Raw genomic sequence first — 17973 nt, 5'->3', positions numbered from 1 at the left:
GCATTTTCTCTGATCAGTTGAGCAAAGTCCCAAAGTATTCTAGCCAGATTTTTCCTCAAAAAAGTAAGTACATTTTGTGTTTATAAGAGATACCGAAAGTGATGCTGCTTGAAATATTTAAATGGCCTAAAAGTGTAAATCATATTTACATGAAAAACTTGAAATTTAGGAACCTAAATGGTGTAGTCAGTGTGTGATTTCCCTCCCCTGCTGTGGTGAGACAACAGGGAAGAGGGAGAGCAGTTCAGTCTTCACACCTCTTTAATCATCTGCTGAAAGTGAGATCATGACTTTTTTCTGCTGGGAAATAGACTGAGACCACAAGCTCATTCCATTTCATATAAATCACTAATTTATTATATAGTAACAACTTTTTGTTTCTCTAACGGGAATTTGCTTTCAGGCAATGTCTTAGCACTGCAAAGTACCATATCCTCTTACTAATATTTTATTTTGCCCTTAATTTGATGCAAATTTGATGTAGAAAAGTGCAGTGAGCAGCAAACATGCTTTCTTTTCTTTTTCAACTTCCTGTAGGAGTTCTTCATATTTTCTGCCGAGTTGGGAGAAAAATGTGAAGCAATAAGTGAGAAATTGGTGCATCTGGAAGATCAACTGCAAAGTTCGTCCTGCCAAGTTGATGAAGGAGTTCTTCATATCCTTTCTGATATAGCTATAGATACGTATCAATCTCTGTAAGTATGTATGTGAAATACTTGCCTTTCAGATTCACGTGGAATGCTAGTTCTTAATGTAGATTAAGTATGTTAAGGAGGGGAGAATTGATTGTCTTGCTGAAGTGGGCATTTTTGTTGTAGCAAATTTTGCTACAGTGCATTTTTACTGTGGTCTGATGCAACTTTAATTGATTTAAACAGAAGTTAGTTCTTCTTGTGATTAGGCACTGAAAAGCCTTTATTCTACTGTTACAATCCTTTTCTTTGTAGTGCTTGTGTAAGGAAATACCTAGTGTACCCAAAGCTGCATGTATACAAGCATCCATGCACCTGCATTTCCCAACATGATTTAGCTGAATTAAGTGCTACATCATTGACTCAGACTGTGTATATTGTCAGATGTGGTTTGGTTTTTTTTTTCCTTTAAAAAAAGTGGGCAGCAGATGTGTCATGTGGCATCCTATGCAATTTAATCTGCCTCTAACACTCAGTGCAAGTAACCAGATGAGATGTTGTCTTATAAAGCGCCCTTATCTCTTTCTGTGCTTCATCTGTCATTCAGTATCTGATTGAAGATTGCTTAACCTTTATGAGGCATTTGTTGGGCCTACATCTGTGGGCATTTTTTAGAGTTTAAGAGCACAGAGTATTGTTTCACTTGTAATTTTCATAGAAAAACCAGTGAGTCTAAGGAGGATGAGAGTACTTTGGTGGTTAGGTTTTACTGGAGAAGAGGTGTCAGGCAATGGCGTAATAAAGATTAATAAATTCACGTTGGAGAGATTAGCAGAGGAGCCTTTACAGAGAGATACCTGAAAGGTCAGTTGAGTTGATGAAGGTGCTGGGAAGGATTCGGTTCCTCCTCAGCTGAGGCGGGCGTCCTGCAGGAGTTTAAAGAAAGGATAATAAATGCACTGTGTGGAAATACCACTGTGTTTTAGGTAATTACGCATCTATCGCCAGGTTGTTGCAAAACTCCTATTGTAGAAACTTGGTTTTTTTAAAAGGTATCAGAATGATAAACTTTAAAGGGGGGTGGGAGGAAGGTGCTTGGGGGGTTGTATCAGAGGGGAGAAATCCAGTCACTAATTTGTTACTACTTCAAATCTTTCTTTCTTTTCTAAGCATTTCAATGTAAAAAACCCCAATATTTTCTTGTATTTACCTCAAGTCACTTTGCAATATTCTTTTAATTATATTTACAGCATGCATGCTTGGTTGCAATTGTGTTTCTCCAATGCTGTTTGTGAGCATTCTTTCCAGAGCTATATGGATGCGTGTCCTGTGTGTGTGCAGAGCATCTAATTCCTTCCTCCCTTATGTATATTTGCTCTCAAGTGAGTTTTTCTCACTGACCCTAGTAGAAGAACACTGAGGGTTGGAGTTACCGGTTCTTTGCAGTGGGCGTAAGTTCATATTCAAACCAGTCAGGTCTGACCATAGTTCCAGTTTGCTCAGTAAAGTGAAATAAGCTGAAAACCTGCTTTTTTTGATTCCTGAAGAAAATACACTACAGGTATGTAAAATAGTAGTATTTGTATTTATTACGGAGCGTGCGTATTTCTTTGAAGCTGGTTAAACTGCGAGAGTGAATTGAAAAAAATAAAATTTAATCACTGGAAGTTTGAGAAGAGTTGTAGGTTAGTCTCGTTCTGAGCCACAGTTGTCTGACATGGACCTGATTTCCTTTATCAGTGAAATTCAGCTCACGTTATCTATATACAGAAAGGCACACTGTGTGATACCCTGGTCCTAGCCAGACCATCAGTCACAAAATAAGAAGCCATGTTTAAAACATAGGGACACACAGAGAAGCAGTTCAGCAATTCAGCTACCCCTCATTAACATTCAGTTGCTATTTCAGAGGTAGTCCAGATCAATGTGCATAAAATGTTACCATCTGGTACATGTAATCGCTGTGCTATGCTTCAAAAAGGAATAAGAAAAATAGCTGCTACAGAGTTACAGACCTGTAGATTGTTTTTTTTTTAATAAAACTGCTCAGTGCCTATAAAATAAACTTTCAGTCTTAGTAACTTGCCTGTATTGCAGGAGCTAGCACTGAGATTGGTGCCAATAATTAGCCACGGTAGAAGAATTTATGATTAATAGATGGATCTATTGTTTGCACAGTAGCTTACTTGGTTTTGAATAAAACAATTTCTTATCCCAAATGTTGGACAATTATGCAGTCTTCATTAAAAATCTGCAGAAGTCTAAAAGCAGGAGCTTAAAGAGCTGGAATTGTGCTGAAAGCAGGGTAAATTTTTCAAACTCTTGTTTTTGCCCTTGCCCTCATCCCCTAAAAAATGGCCTTACATGTGAATATTACAAACTGTATTAGGTCAGAAATCTTCCTGGGGGCTGCACAGACGTAGATTAGTCCTGTCTTCTGATTATTAAAAGACTTTTAAAGACTCCACTGACAAAAATAAATTTGTGATGCTCTCAAGCCATTTGCCAATGTTTAGTGTGTGTCGTAGCTTTGATTAATAATTAAGTTTGTATTAGAAGAAAAATCCCAGATGTCATTGTTTTTCATTCTACGTTTTGATGGCATAGCACACTTAAATCAACCATGCTGTTGCTTGTAATTGCCAGCACGACCTGAACAAAGGAGAAATCCAGTGATATTTCTTGATCCTAGGCATAGACCCACTTAGAATTCTCATTTATTATTGAAGCGTTTCACAGCAAATATTAAACTGTACTTTTGCATAAAAAGCATCAGACAGTGGTGGTGGGGGGAGAGCTCCTCTGCAGCGTTATGACATATTTGCTAAAATCTATGTATTATAACCAAATAAACCCACAAAACATTCAATTATGGTTAATCATTGGCAAGTGTATGAAAACAGTCCACATCATTAATTGGAAAACCCAAAAGATGAGAGGTGCCTCATTCCAGTGTCTGCAGAGCTGATGAGAGGTGTTACTTTCCTGACAGTAAAGGCCTGGAATCCCCACTAAAATTAAATGGAGCCTACATTGCAATTTCACAGTCATTTTTGTTCTTAATTAGCAGTTGCATTTTGATAGACAATTTGAATGCATGTAATGGTTCCTCCTGGTGAAAATGCTTTTGTTGGAAGAAAACCTGGCTGGACTATTATTACAAAAGCAATCTCCATTCCTCTCCCTAAAATGGGCATTTGAAACAGTTATTTTGAAAATAGAATTTTGTGCCTAAACATTCATTAGGCGTTGCAGGTCACTTTGCTAATCCTTCACCTTTATCATGTGGCAGGCTCTCGTACAAGTCTTGCTTTACACGGGCATGGGTTTTCGACAGAAGCAGGAGTGTCGGATTTAGCCCTGACTGTACCTCACTGAGGAATCTCAGCCTGGGTGAACCTGTAAGAAATGTTGGGATCCCACAAGAGCGAGAGGCGGCAGTGGTGCCCTCTTTGATTTTGTTTTAGGTGACAGGAGGGTGAGCCCTTCCTAGTGTGTGTCACATGGAGAGAACGTGGTTCCCCTGGTGGTGTTAGTGCCGTGATGGAGGTAGGTCAGTGTATTTCCACTCATGTGCTGCAGCTCCTTTGCCTTCCATTTTCTGCTGGAACAAGTGATCTGGAGACAGCTGATATCCAGACCACTGAAGTGATCCATTTTCCAAAACATTGCAGTCATTCTGTTGGGGTTTTGGGTTTAGTAGTTCTTGAGGGGTGTGTTTTGGGTTTTACGTGGGAGGGGTATTGCTAGTTTGCAGAAATGTGTTTGTGGAAGTGAAGAAAGGAGACAGTAATGGAGGAGGGAAATGGGAAATTTCTGATCTGGTTTCAGTACCACAAATACCCCTGTATTTTGCAAGGACAAGTGATGGACTTCCCAAGGCTGTCTTGCTGTGGACTACATAGACCTCATGCAGGAGCAACAGGGACTTGCTTAGCATCTCTCCTTCGCTCCCAAGTGTGCACTTCTAGAAAGCCAAAACCCAGGTCATTCCAAATAAACATCGAATTGTCTTACCTTTTCTCTGGTCCTTTGGCACGTGGCATGTATGATCACAGAATCATTTAGTTGAAAGTGACCTCTTGAGATCATCTAGTCCAACCCTCTGCTCAAATAGGGTCACCTAGAGCAGGTTGCTCAGGATCACGCACAACCTCTCTGTGCAACACCTGTTTGACCACCCTCATTTAAAAGAGAACACAAGTTTCCTTGTATTCAGATTCAGTTTCCTATTTTGGAACTTCTGCTCTGCCTGTTGCTTCTTGTTCTCAGTGGACACTAGTAAGAAGAGTCTGGCTCCCTCTTCTTCATTCCCACCCTTCAGCTATTTATATACATTGTTAAGATCCCCCTGTGCCTTCCCTCCTCCAAGTTGCAAAGTCCTAGCTCTCTCAGCATCCCCTCCTATAAAGGATGCTCCTGTCTCTTAAACCAGCCCTTTGCTGTCTTGCTCCAGTAAGTCCTTATCTTTCTTTACTATGCATCTCAGAACTGGACCCTATACTGCAGGTGGGACCACACCAGTGCTGGGCATAGTGGAAGAAGGATCAGCTCCCTCCACCTGCTGGCAATGCTTTTCTTAATGCAGCCCAGGAAGCTGTTGGCTTTGCCACAAGACATGTTGCTGTCCACCGTGACCTCAAGGTCCTTTCCTGCAGAGCTAGATGTAGTGGGACATCTAGCTGAGCTTCTGTCTCCAGCCACTGTAATGTTCAGCTGTTAAAAACAAGAAGAATAGTTACCCAGGTAAAAAAAAAAAAAACAACCAAAAAAACCCCCAAAAAACAACAACAAAATACACCCCTTTCTGATTATATCTGTTCTTCAAGATTTAATTTCTTCTTCAGATGTCCAAAATCCCATAGTCCCTTAGCTCTGCAGTAGCCCTTCTGTCTTACAATATATTCTTAGTTACTAACCTTGCTTACAAGAGGGCAACTGGTTTGTAATATATACCTTTTGTCTCTTTTCTCTAAACCTCTATGCTGAGAGAACAGAAGATACATTGATGAGCCCATTTTTTCCCAAAAATTTGGTAAGTCTGCAGTAATTAGATCTGCTTTTTGTCTCCTTGTAAATCACAGATTCTGTCATGGTGCTCTGGTTTTTTAAAGAGAGGATGCCAAATAGGTGAAAAGCTTCAACCAGGACAATGTTAGAGGTGCAGCGTGGTTGCATACTACGGATCGTGTTTTGTGAAGCTGTTCCCAAGTGCTTTAATTTACTGCTTATAAGACATTGGAGAGATTTTGCCAGTTTTTCACAGGAAGACAGCAGGACCAGAAAATGTTCCTAGTCGAAACTTGTTTTGGCTCCTGCCTTTGATACTGGCTCAATATTTGCAGCACTGGTTAGAGAATTCAAGCATGAAGGACGTGTTTGCACGTGGACCCATGCAAAACTTAAGGGTTTGGGTTTTTTTCATTTTCAAAATGGGTGAAGCTGTTTATCCAGACATAACCTCTGTATATGGACAGAGATTCCATGCTTAGCAGTGTAACATGTAATTTTTCCTAGCCATAAAGGCTTGTTTCACAGTTACTGGTTGATAGCTGGTTATGGTATTATTTAGGAGGTTATTGAAACTTACTGTAGTTAGACTATGTTCTATATATATATATATATAGACTATAAACATCCTCCTTGTTGCTTTCTGTTGGTTTAGAGTTTCTTTCCCTGTCTTCGTTTTCTTCCATCCTTCAAGATTTTTCATCCACTGGCAGTGAAATGATTTAATTTTGGCTTTTCTCTCTACCTGAAAAGAACTTGGTAATTGCTTGGGATATTACAAATAACAGCATGCAGTCAGAGACTGCGCATCAGAAGTAATTACATTTCAGAGGCTTCATGGTGTTCATAAACTGAAGAGTTTCTGTTTTACCAGTTAAGCTTTCAGCAGAGCCTCGTGATGAAGTTGCAGAGGGGTGGACAGTCCAGGATGGCTTAGAAGAAGATAGTAATGTTTCTTACTTCAGAGAAGATGCAAAGCATAATTCATTTGTTCTTGTGCAATGCTTTGAGACCCTAGGATAAGAGAAGTCTTGTGTCTACTGCTATTGCTTGTAATCAGAAACTGAATCCCTTTGGATTAATAGAGCTGTCCAGAAATTAGAAGTATGCATGAATACTCCTGGTGAACATATTAGTTCAAAACATCATAGTGAATGTATGTAAATACACAAAGATGAAATGCTGTGGAACTGGTAACAGAATCAAAAGCATCCAAAAGGCTTTTCAAAGGCATAATTGTAACTGCCCGCAATAGCAGTGATTTGTATAGCTTTCCCATGGTCTTCTCTAGCCTCAGTTTTTCAAAAGCAGCAGCTCACTTTTTTACATTCACATAACCTGAGGGTGTCTTTTTGTTTTTGTTTTGTTTGTTTGTCATTGCATTGACATCAGGGTCGAGTAAAACTACATTTCCTAATGGCTGAGCTCTGTAAAGGATAAAACCTATCCTTGTGCATTATCCTTCCTGGGCGTTGTGTTTTTGAAATGGAGTTGTTTCAGTGTCAGCCTGTTTCATGTCCCTTGAAGTGAGTTTCTGGCTCTCTCAGAGATCATTTGATGACTTACTGCTAGAAATGAACTTCTCTCTCCCTTGACCTGCTTGGGTTAGCCTTTTGGGGTCCTTGCCCTTCAGCCATACCTGTACAGGAGGCCTCAGTGTGGATGGGAGGGACACCAGGGCTTGTTCATGTAGATCTGGTCATTGGGCTGGACCTTCAGCAGGCTCTGACTTGTCTCGTCCTTGCTTTGCTCTCCATATAGTGTAAGTTGTGGAAGAGAAGATAAGGTGGTTTGTCTCACTGAGCTCCACCCAGTCCCTCACGCTTGATTCAACAACAGATAGTTTCACTGATGTAAGGTTATCAGCAGAAAGGCCAGTGTACTGATGGTACAAACCATGCTTATTCCCAGGAGAGACTGGTCATCGGAACAAAAAGCTGTACTGCCTAGGAAACCTGGCTACTTAAAAACTTGTGCATGTCTCAGCAGTTGCCACCATCTCCATGCATGTCCTACCTTCATCTGCCGGTCCGTTCACTGCTGTGCCCCTCCTGTTGTTGCCAGCACCTGACACCTTCCCTCTGTCATCCTGGAGCCTGGGCAAAGAACGAAGTGGAAGGACTCCTAAGAGGCCAAGCCGTTAGCCATCTCAGTTCTTCCCAAGTGCCCTGCGGGAAACCTGAACTAGAAAACGGCAAATAAAACGTGAAAACCTCTCCTTTCTTAACCAAATGAAGCATTCTTACTGAATTATCGGATGCTTTTCAGGTGGCCTTGTTCCTTTTAATGCATGACAGCACAGCCTTGCTCCTGCTAATCTTTTTGCTTTTCAGCTTGTTCAAAGCATTCACTATGGAGCCTCGTATAGCTTTATATTTGTTTTCTGCACTATAATTATACTGATAATTCAGCTAAGATTAAAGCCTCCTGGAGGTAAGTAGAGCAGAAACACTTTCTCTGCTATAAGGTAATTTTACTACTTACCTAGATTCCCACCCCGCCTTGAATAGCGCTCGTTGCTGAGCCTGCTAACGCCACGCAAGCTGTGGTCGCTTGGTTTCTGTCTCAGGCTGCTCCTGTTGCCTTCACCTGGGCTCTGATCCACCCAGGTCTGTGTCTATGGCTTAAAAATCCACCTTCTGCCCAGCAGGGAACTCAGAGCTAGTGCTGCTGCTTCCTTGGTACCATTCCTTCATCTCCTTCCTTCCCACGAGAACAGTAACCCCCATCCCCTCCCTTCTTTAAAGTGCTAAATAATGCCACTTGAGAACTTCAGTTTGCCTGGATTTAAAAAAAAAAAAAAAAAAAAAAAAGCAAGTGTGAGAAATGTATTAATATTTAATCCAAACAATTTGCAAGAACTTGAAGCTACAGTTAGATAGCCGTGGCCATCTGTTGTGAGCAGCAGAACAAGAGTTTATTTAATAACTTGGAAAGAAAAAAGGGACTGCCAATCACCTATAGATTTATTCCTTAATAAAGCTTGCACAGTCTTTGCAGAGGGAGATCCAGGTGGTGAAGGAGACACTCCAGACCGTGCTGGTGCAACTTCAGCCAGCCAGGGAGACAGGAGAAGAAAAGGCTGGAGACTTCCTCTGTGACAGCTGGTGTCCAGGAAAACAAGACTTGAAGGAATAATGAGCAGGAAGAGCTGGTAGGATGACATTAATTCACAAAGGGCTGCTTTTAGTAACTGAATACTGTTTTACCAAGCCTCAGGGATCTCTTCTCTCCCTGCATAACTAATAACTAAATCAATTATGGAGAAACAGAGCCTGGAGGTCTATCATCAGAAGTATTCTACACAGCCTCACACGTTTTGGCACAGATCGGGCGACAGCTTTCAGAGCAGAGCAGCCCCTGTAAATGTGTAGATTACAAATTGATACATTTCATTTCAAGTGAGTCTGCAAAGTTGCCTTTAATGTCAGTGAAATGTTCCCCTTGAAGACTCATAAGCAATATCTGTCTTCCTTACAGATTTAGTTTTTTCCTTGATTTAAAAATGTAGCATTAAAGCTGGAACATCTAGTATTTCTTGAAAAATAGCTGTAAGAATAGTAAGAACTGTTGGGGTTTTTTTCCCTTTGGCTTTAACAGCTTTCTTACACTGAAAGGATGAAATTCAAGCTAACCAAGTTCTTTCAACTGAAATTTGGGCCTCATTTACTCTGTGGCATACGAGTACAGTGGAGGTAACTAACAGCAGCCCCTATAGCAGTAGTTAACTCACTTCATTTAGGTATTAATATAAACTTGCTTTAGTATTACAGGGGTTGTAAAGCACAAAAAAAATACTATGTTGGTGATTTGTGTTCCTTATATTTAAATATTGTATGAACAATAAGTCATTTAAGTCTCCTTGTAAAGTTTATTACTACTATTATATTGCTTTGATCTTCCTTATAAACTTCAGAAAGAACGCAGATTTTTTTTTTGCAGTAGACATGTGAATATATACATACTTAAAAACATATTTTTATAGGAAACAAAAGCAATATTCAACTGAAGCCAGCTAATATGAATGACTTATATTTAGATCATTCTTCAAAATTAATGCCTTCAGGAATTCATCATGTACTTTTACTTGGATACTAGTACGTCTCTGATGTCACAAAAAAATCTGCTTCTGCCATTTGTTGCAAAGAGAGAGAATTAAAAAAAAAATATATTTTTGAGCCAGTAGCCTTACAATGTCTTACAACTCAGTACTGTACTTTTTTATATTATTTTTCTGACATTTTTAGAATGATATTTTTCTGCTGCTTCAATTATTCGCTTTGTAACCACAATGTGAAGGTTTTTACAAATGTTGAAAGTCATCGGACTACTAGCCCCCCAAGATCGTGTTCGTTTTCTGTGTATGTTTTGATTCTAGTTGAAACTTCTACCTCAATGTTAAGTGCATCAGGAGGGAGGGGGGGGAAAGCACCAGGCAGCTGAGACATACCACAGGATTATAACTGCATCCAGGAATGTACGCTTGTCAATCCAGGGGAGCAGAGCAGAGGTGGTTTCTGTAGTCGTCAGATCCTCAGGGTGGAATTACAGCCCTGTAATTCAAAACATGGTTGACTCTTCTCATTGTGTAATAGATGGGCCAGTACCTGTGCTGTGGTAAAGACTCTTGAATCTTCACCTTGCGTGGACTCCACTACTCTGTTCCTCATCCCCAGTCTCAGATGGAGATCTCTTGCTGCTCTGTTTGGCAAGTTCCATTCTCCAAGCTTTTCTGGACAGTCCCTGTTCAATACCTACCTCCCCATAGTAGTTTTGGCACTTTTTGAAACTCTTCCAAGCTGCTGAGCAAGGCATTTGTCTCCAGCTCAAGGCAGCTTGGGCGGCAGCCTGTGGCACCCTGACATTCAGCCCCTGCACAGGACCGGCTTCCCCCTGGGACAGCCTGGCTGGACACGCGTAGCGTGGCTGCTACAAAGTGCTCATGGAAACCCACATGAGCTCAGGTAAACAGAAAAGCACGGACATTGACAAGACAGAGCTCTTACAGCCACTTCCTTAAGACCTGTAGAAGGTCCTTGGTTAACACCACAGAGGGCCCAGGTACTGACTTTCCAGCAGTGAAGAGCAGTTGTATAGGACGATGAGGACGCTCCCAGAGATGAAGGCCAGTACGCTAAGGTTGTATGACCCACCTCTCCCCACACAGAGGGGTGTGTGGAGTTTTGTCCTTTGAGTAAGTAGTGCTGCACTGTGAATAGCTGGTGGGCTAAGTGCCTTAGAGCCAGGGTCAGCCACAGCCGAGGTGGGAGTTCTGCCTCCTTGCGAGGGCTCACAACAGGGGTAGTAACCAACCATCGCAGGGGCAGGAGAACCCCCCTTCTCATGAGCAAGCTTTCTTGACATTCCTATTCAATTTAAAAAAAACTGTATGGCTTTTGTGTTCTACAGCTTCAGAGCACCACTGCATTTTAATAAAAACTCAACTTATGCAAGCACTCTAATAAGACACTGAACTCCTGAGGAGAAGAAAAACTGAATCAGTCATCATTCTTGTCATATTTGTATCTGTTAACATTTATTTTATACGTAATGGGGACTACTACTACTTTAATTTATTATTCCATTAACTTCACTGTTTGTTGTGGGAAGTTAGAGCCAGTAATCATTCCTTTTCTCAGACATGCTGAATAATAAGCATACTAAAAAAAAAAAGTATACTATGCAATATATCAGCTGCCTTTTATCTGTGGATAGAAAACTTTCAAATAAAGTATGTTTTTAACTACTCCAATATCTGTTTGCATTCCGCGCAGCATACAAGATTTTAGAAATTTCATCCTGGGGAGGCAGCGCACATGAGGATGGGGGGAGAGGAAAGGAGAAACCATGTGTGTGACCATCATTGTGCTGTTGACAGCACTGGTTCGTCTGCTTGGGAAATTCTGTAATGCCTTCCGGAAACAGTCTAAAGATGCATTCGAGACTACAGTCTCACAGCAAAATGTAGCTATTTGCAGTGTGAAAGGGAGAGAAAGATCACGCAGTGAGCTATACAGATAGCTAAAACCCGCGCTTCAGTCCTGACTTGGCTGAACCAGTCTGGCTGTGCAACCGAGTCCTTCCTGCCTGCCCCCCCTCCGTTCCTCACCCATGGAGAAGGGTTGAGGGAAGGGAGGTGTGACTGTGCGCTGGCTACAGCCATATCTGAGGTGAGTCATGCTCGTGCACACCCACACTGCCATAAAGAGAGGTAGGAGAGCACCTGTGGTGTCACAAGGACCAGTTTCACACATACTTGCTAGGACTGTCACCTCCAGGTGACTGGTGCTTGCCACCAGGTGGAGGTGGTGCTTCCCACCACCTACAGACAATTAATCTTACCAGAAATAAGCCCCTTTCCCACCTTGGATGTGTGCTGTGCTTGTCCAAAACCCCAGCCCTCCAAGGTTTGAAGAGTACACACAGAGGCATATAGGCTTTGTGTACAGAAACCTTTGCCACTGAAATGGGATCATAGAACCGTTCAGGTTGGAAAAGACGTTTGAGGTCATCGAGTACAACGACAATCCCAGCACTGCCAAGTCCATCACTAAACCATGTCCCCCAGCACCACATCTACACATCCTGTTAAATACCTGCAAGGATGAGGACTTCACCACCGCCCTGGGCAGCCTGTCCCAATGCTTCACCACCCTTCCCGGGAAGAAATTTTCCCAATACCCAACCTAAACCTCCCCTGGCGCAACGTGAGGCCGTTTCCTCTCGTCCTGTCGCTCGTTATCCGGGAGAAGAGACCGACCCCCGCTGCCTACGGCCCCTGTCAGGTGGCTGCGGAGAGCGATCAGGTCCCCCCTGAGCCCCCTCCTCTCCAGGCCAACCCCCCCAGGTCCCTCAGCCGCCCCTCACAAGGCTGGTGCCCCAGCCCCTGCCCCAGCCCCATTGCTTTTCCAAAGCACACGCAACGGGCTGCTCGAGGAGAGCTGCACCACGAGGAAGCATTTCACCTCAGTCAGTCCATTACATGTGCTTTGGAGGAGGAGGAGTTGTTTGTGTTCAATATACACACATGCACCCTGTGTACAAACATATTCTCAAGGGACTAAAGAAGAAAGCAAGGAGGGGACAGCACCCCCACGGCGGCATGTGTAGCTCCAGCCTAATATTTCTTTTCACAACCAATTAGCTAATCCATTCTTTCTAAAGTGTGACAGCTCAGGCTTTTGCTATCACTACATGTTAAATCAAGATAAGCACATCTTTTCTAGAGCACTGGAGAAGGCAGTTCAGTAATGGGTCCCAGATAGGCAGTAGCGCTGGAGAGAGCTCCAGGGTGAGATTAGAATAAGCCTCGTGTATCCTCTTAGTTTGCTATCCTATTAGAAACGAGACTGGGACCAAGAGATTTTTTTTTTTTTAGTCTCTGAGATTAACATGCTATGAAGAAGCTCTGAAATATTATGCACATGTGGATATTTCTCTGCACGGTTAAGGAAGATAATGCAAGTTTCTGGAGAGATATTAAAGAAGAAAAAAAAAAAAAGAAAAAAAAAAAGAAAAAGGGGTCTGTGAATATAGGAGACTCTGAACTGGAAAAGCAGCCAAGCCAGAAGCCACAGTAAAGCATTTCTCTCAAATTTCTAATGAAGGCTGGAATATGAGGCCTGGGAAAAGAACATCTGGGGCCGAGTGAGTAAGGAAATGTCTGACTTCTTCACATGCACGGCATTCAGTCACTCCCCTTGTTTTCTTGTCTGGAAGAGCAGTGTCCTAGGGAAGGGGGTGTTGAGGCATTGTCAAAGACACACACAAAGTCAATACATCACCAGGCTATTTGTTCTTATAATCGCCTGCAAAGTTGAACAAATAGTTTATAATAATAAGCAGCTGTACAGGAATACTGTGTGGAGAAAGAGAGAGAATATTAAAATAATCAGAGTCACAGCTAGGAGACACATGATAGATCTCACTGGATAAATGGAAAATTAAAAGACCTTTCTACAGTGACAATCCAATTTACAAGAAAACCTTCAAATCTATTACTTTTCTGACAATGAGACTGTGAAATAAATGAAGCACCTCTAGATTTTCTTGCCAAGTAGACTTAAAATCTTGAGCCTATCAGCCTATCAGCTCAATCCCAAGACCTAAAGCTTTGTGCCCACTCTCTGGCTTCCCCGTAGAAGCAGCCCCAGTGCAAGACTCAGCAGCAGCAGCCTGGAGCCAGGCACAGCTCCACACAGGAGCTCCCCCAGGGCACTGGGAGTCAGTGACCCACTGATTAGATGTGCCAGGGCCAACCCGTTTCACTCCTTGGCAGGTGGGAGAGGTGACAGGGTTGCATTCATCTCACTATTTCTGTGCTCTTCTAGAAACTTAAACATTTTCTTACCCTTTTTTTGCTTTAAAGTTTCTTTTCAGAAAGTTCCTTATGCATCCCTTCATGACCTGGAATTTGAAAGGACCAGGACTGTTTAATTTTACCTGGCTCAAATACCGTGAGGTCAAGCAATGAGACATATTTGTTCTTAGCTGTCATCTGATGGGTTTGGATCACAGTTCACTCCTTTACTTTCAAGAATGTGAGCTCCTGGAGCAGCAGCTGGCGGGTTGACCAGGCTCTTTCCCCCACTTAGATGGGCAATGCTGAAGATGGCACTGCCATCCACACACGGACCTGACAAGGCTTCACGAGCACTGCCAACTCCGCTGTCCCCACAAAGTAAAAGCAGACAACATTTCAGGAAAAGAGGTACAAGAACAGTTGGAGATTAAGAAAAACTAACTTCCTTACACAGAAGACCAGCAAAGCTCAGTACAAATAACTTAGCCAACTAAAGACGGAAAGGTGACCCACTCACGTCCTTTAGTATTTACATGGGGAAAGATTTCTGATGCCTGCTGGCTGCTTCACCTAGCAGAATCAGCCACAACAAGAAAATGAGACATTTCTAGCAGGGACAGGAATTGACTATTGGAGCAAGAAAGGTAGTCTCTCAAAGTTAAAACACGGTTGGGATTTTTTGTGCTTTTTTTCTCCTCCCCCCCCTCGAAGTTGTGAAGAAAGCCCTGCATCCCAGATGTAGTAGACTCTATTCAGAAAAAGCCACAAGGCAGGTCCATATGGCCTGCATGATACCATATGGTACTGAGGAATAGTCACATTGCTTTACCTTAAATACAGGCATTTTCGTTAATGGCTTTAAAGAAAAAAAAAAAAAAAACCAACAAACGAAACACAGAAAGAAGAAATGCTTTGATAAACTTGTTTAGCCACAGAGGTGGAGGTGGAGGACAAGGCAGCTGGGTGTCTGTTAATTAGAAATGGCTATTTACCTACTCTATGATCTTGACCTTAGCTCAAAAGGGCAAGTGAGAGCCAAGCATTAAGGAAGGGCTTATTGTAAATCGCCCCTGGATTTCACGACTGAAACAATTACAAAATGGTTTGGAGCTTGACTAGGCAGAAGCCTAAGGTTTTGAGCCAAATTTCCTCCCTCCTAGAGGCACGCAGGTTAAACAGGGCTGGGGACACGTTTCGCAGTGCAGCACCAGCAGGATGGGGAGATGCTGATACCAGACTCGGTGGCTGGGGAACCCAGGCAGTGCTGCAGCACTCACTGTGCCCAGCCCGAGAGGCAGCACTGCACAGCATCCTCTGCAAAAGGGGGAAACCCAAGGAAACCCAACCGGCACCGCAGCCATCGGACACTGCTTGTCTTGGCTGATGGTTCTGGCATTTGATCTACCTATTGCCACTTGTTTTCATTAAATGAGAAGAAAAAGGTGAAGAGCACCCTGCCTCTTACAGCCATACGTGATTAGTCACTGCTAATTTTCTATAATGAGTTGTAGCAAATGAGGCCAGTCTCTCTCCATTAATCCTGATGGAAAATATTTCTTCTTTGCCATCCCATCAAGAACCCCAAATTCTTTGAGTGAATATGTGCTACAGCTGTACCAAACCCCCAACTGTCCTTGAAACTTCTCTCTAGCATCATGAACAGAAGGCAGCAACACAGAGCAGCTCTTCCAGCCCAATAATACTCCTTGGTTATGACATGGGAACAGTAAGGCATCACCAGCTTTATTTCCTTCTTTCTACTGTTTACGTTTTTTATTGTCCTGAATTGGAAATGTAGTATTGATTGGGTCTGCTTAAATGTCAGTGCTTAACAATCCTATTAAAATACAGAAGGTCTTCCGTAGTGGGAAAAAAAAAAAAAAAAAATGAAAGAGCAATGTTGTCTCCTGAAAGATAAATAAATCACCAGGCCTGGTTAACGTCTCCTCTTCCACAGCCTTAGTTCTCAGGCTTTAGAAAGTTCTTCCCAGAATATACATTGGGGCCAGGGGGACAATCATTCAGCAATTTCTTTATTCATTTTCCCTATACATTGGTAACAGAGCCTGCTTATTTTTCACAACATACATTGGTAAGCTTCAAGTTTTGCCTTTACGACTGCTAATGGTTACTGGACCATTTATTATGGGAGGTGGTATTTAGCTCTAGGAGTTGAATCAATAGGATAAAATAATCCAAACTCCTGTGTACACAGTCCTCTACAGCGACGTGGCTGATGTCTCATGGACAGGAGCTCCCTGGGTGCTTATTGTCCCCTCCAGTCAGTCTGCCCCTGGATAGGGGGGCAGACACATGTTCCCCACATTCAGCCCTTTAACACGTGGCTTATGTGTGTCCTAAACAGTGCACAGATTTGAAAGAAAGGAGCAAACATTATACTGGAATTCAAGGATTATTTTTTTCCCCCACACTGTTGGTCATCTTTTCATTTCATCTCTCCTCTTAGATTTCCCTGCACAGCATCCTGCCCCTGCCAGGGGCTGGCACCTCAGCTGTGAGACAGGGTGGTTGTGGCAGCCCTCAACCCTTCGCTCCGTAAGTGTGCACGGGCACGCACGCTCAGTCTGAGGGAATAAACAGAGCCCAGATGCTTCACCCTGACTCCTTTGCATTGAAGCCTGCCAAAAACCTGATGCTCAGGGGAGGCAGGCATGCCCGCCAGGGATTAAGGATGCCCAGAGGTCAGCTCAGAGAAAGCTGTGTGCAGCGGAGTCTGGCACACGTCTGCCCTCTCAGAGGTTGAGACCAGCCTGGCACAGAGCAGAGATGCTTGTCTCTAACCACACACCCAAAGTGTCTGCAAGTCTTCTCCCTATCCCTGCAAAGCACTGACAAACCACCACCAGACAGGCAAGAAAGTTTAGTTCCACCAACCAAAGCGGGATGCAGAAGGTGCATTTGGGGCAGCCAGGGGCTCGCCCCAGCCCTTCCCGTGGGGGAGGAAGAGCTGCGTGACCCTGCCGGCACCGCACACGCCTGAGTACCCAGCTCAGGCTCTCACGGGGGCTTGTCAGCTGCAGTAACACATCCACACACCTTCTTACCCATCTTGGCAAGGGCCAAGCAAACTCATCTGCCTGGAGATACAACAAAAACACATTCAAGAGTCAAGAACAGGCTGATTCTCCATCTGGCCCTACCAAAGCTCAGCTGTGTGATCACAGGCTTTCTGCACCTCGCTGTACCAGGCTCAGCTCTATGAATATATCAGCCCTGCACGGTGACTGTGCAGCTCAGTTACTAGTCTTAAAGGACCTTTGAGAAATGGGAGAGGTGAACCTCTCATACCTGATAGGCAGCTCCAAGCTATCCCCAAATAACTAGTAGTGCTGCCCTCACTGAAGGGAGATGAAAAGGCAGAGGTCCTTGTCCCTCAGGGCTTTTAGGCACATCAATGATTTTGAGGCTATAAACCTGAGTCCGTAGGAAATTATACCAGTGCCTTTACTATAAAAAACATGGCATGCTGTCAAGGCTGTCCAAGCTGAGCTTTCTAGTCAGTCTTGCTTTACTAATGCTAGGATAAAATCCACATGCCTCTCTATTCTTGCCAAGCTCAACACTCACTGGTTGGCAGCCAGGTCTCCTGGGAACCCCCTACACAAGGATGCACTGTGCATGTGGCACAGGATGCCCATCAGACCCTTTTTTTGGTCTATGTCTCTTCTGACTTTGGACACCAGTTTGATTTTGAAAATGCCTACAAGTGCTTCAATGAGGTTTGAGGTAATTGAAAAAACATCATGGTCATTTGCCGTTAGGCAGGGATTTGCATAACCCTGGGTCGATGAAGAGGAAATTAAATGCATAACACATCTTCTATAAAACATGTGGCATAGGAAAAGAAAGGCTGTGACTACACAAACTGCAAAATTCAGCACCCATTAGAAGTCTAGTCTTTCCTTATGTCTTGGTGACAAGACTTCAACCATATGCTTTTGTTAACCTCTCTCAGTGTGTCACTGAATGCAACTTAATTCTCACCCAGAGGGAACAAGTTGCTCCAGC

At 43.1% G+C, this 17973-nt stretch overlaps 1 protein-coding gene across 2 annotated transcripts in view; it reads left to right on the top strand.

The window, feature by feature from the left end:
* The window catches only part of DISC1 (DISC1 scaffold protein), a 204441-nt gene extending 193053 nt beyond the window's left edge, over positions 1 to 11388 (top strand). For both annotated transcript variants that reach the window (XM_040598953.1, XM_040598952.1), the window contains exons 13-14: positions 538 to 655; positions 8632 to 11388. In XM_040598953.1, the coding sequence (XP_040454887.1) occupies positions 538 to 655; positions 8632 to 8780 (267 nt within the window). In that variant the 3' untranslated portion in view covers positions 8781 to 11388. The remainder of the gene's footprint in view (positions 1 to 537; positions 656 to 8631) is intronic.
* Positions 11389 to 17973: the final 6585 nt, after the last annotated feature.

The sequence above is a fragment of the Falco naumanni genome, chromosome 6 (assembly GCF_017639655.2).
Source record: "Falco naumanni isolate bFalNau1 chromosome 6, bFalNau1.pat, whole genome shotgun sequence".
NCBI lineage: Eukaryota > Metazoa > Chordata > Aves > Falconiformes > Falconidae > Falco > Falco naumanni.
This window is presented reverse-complemented; position numbering and strand designations above follow the sequence as displayed.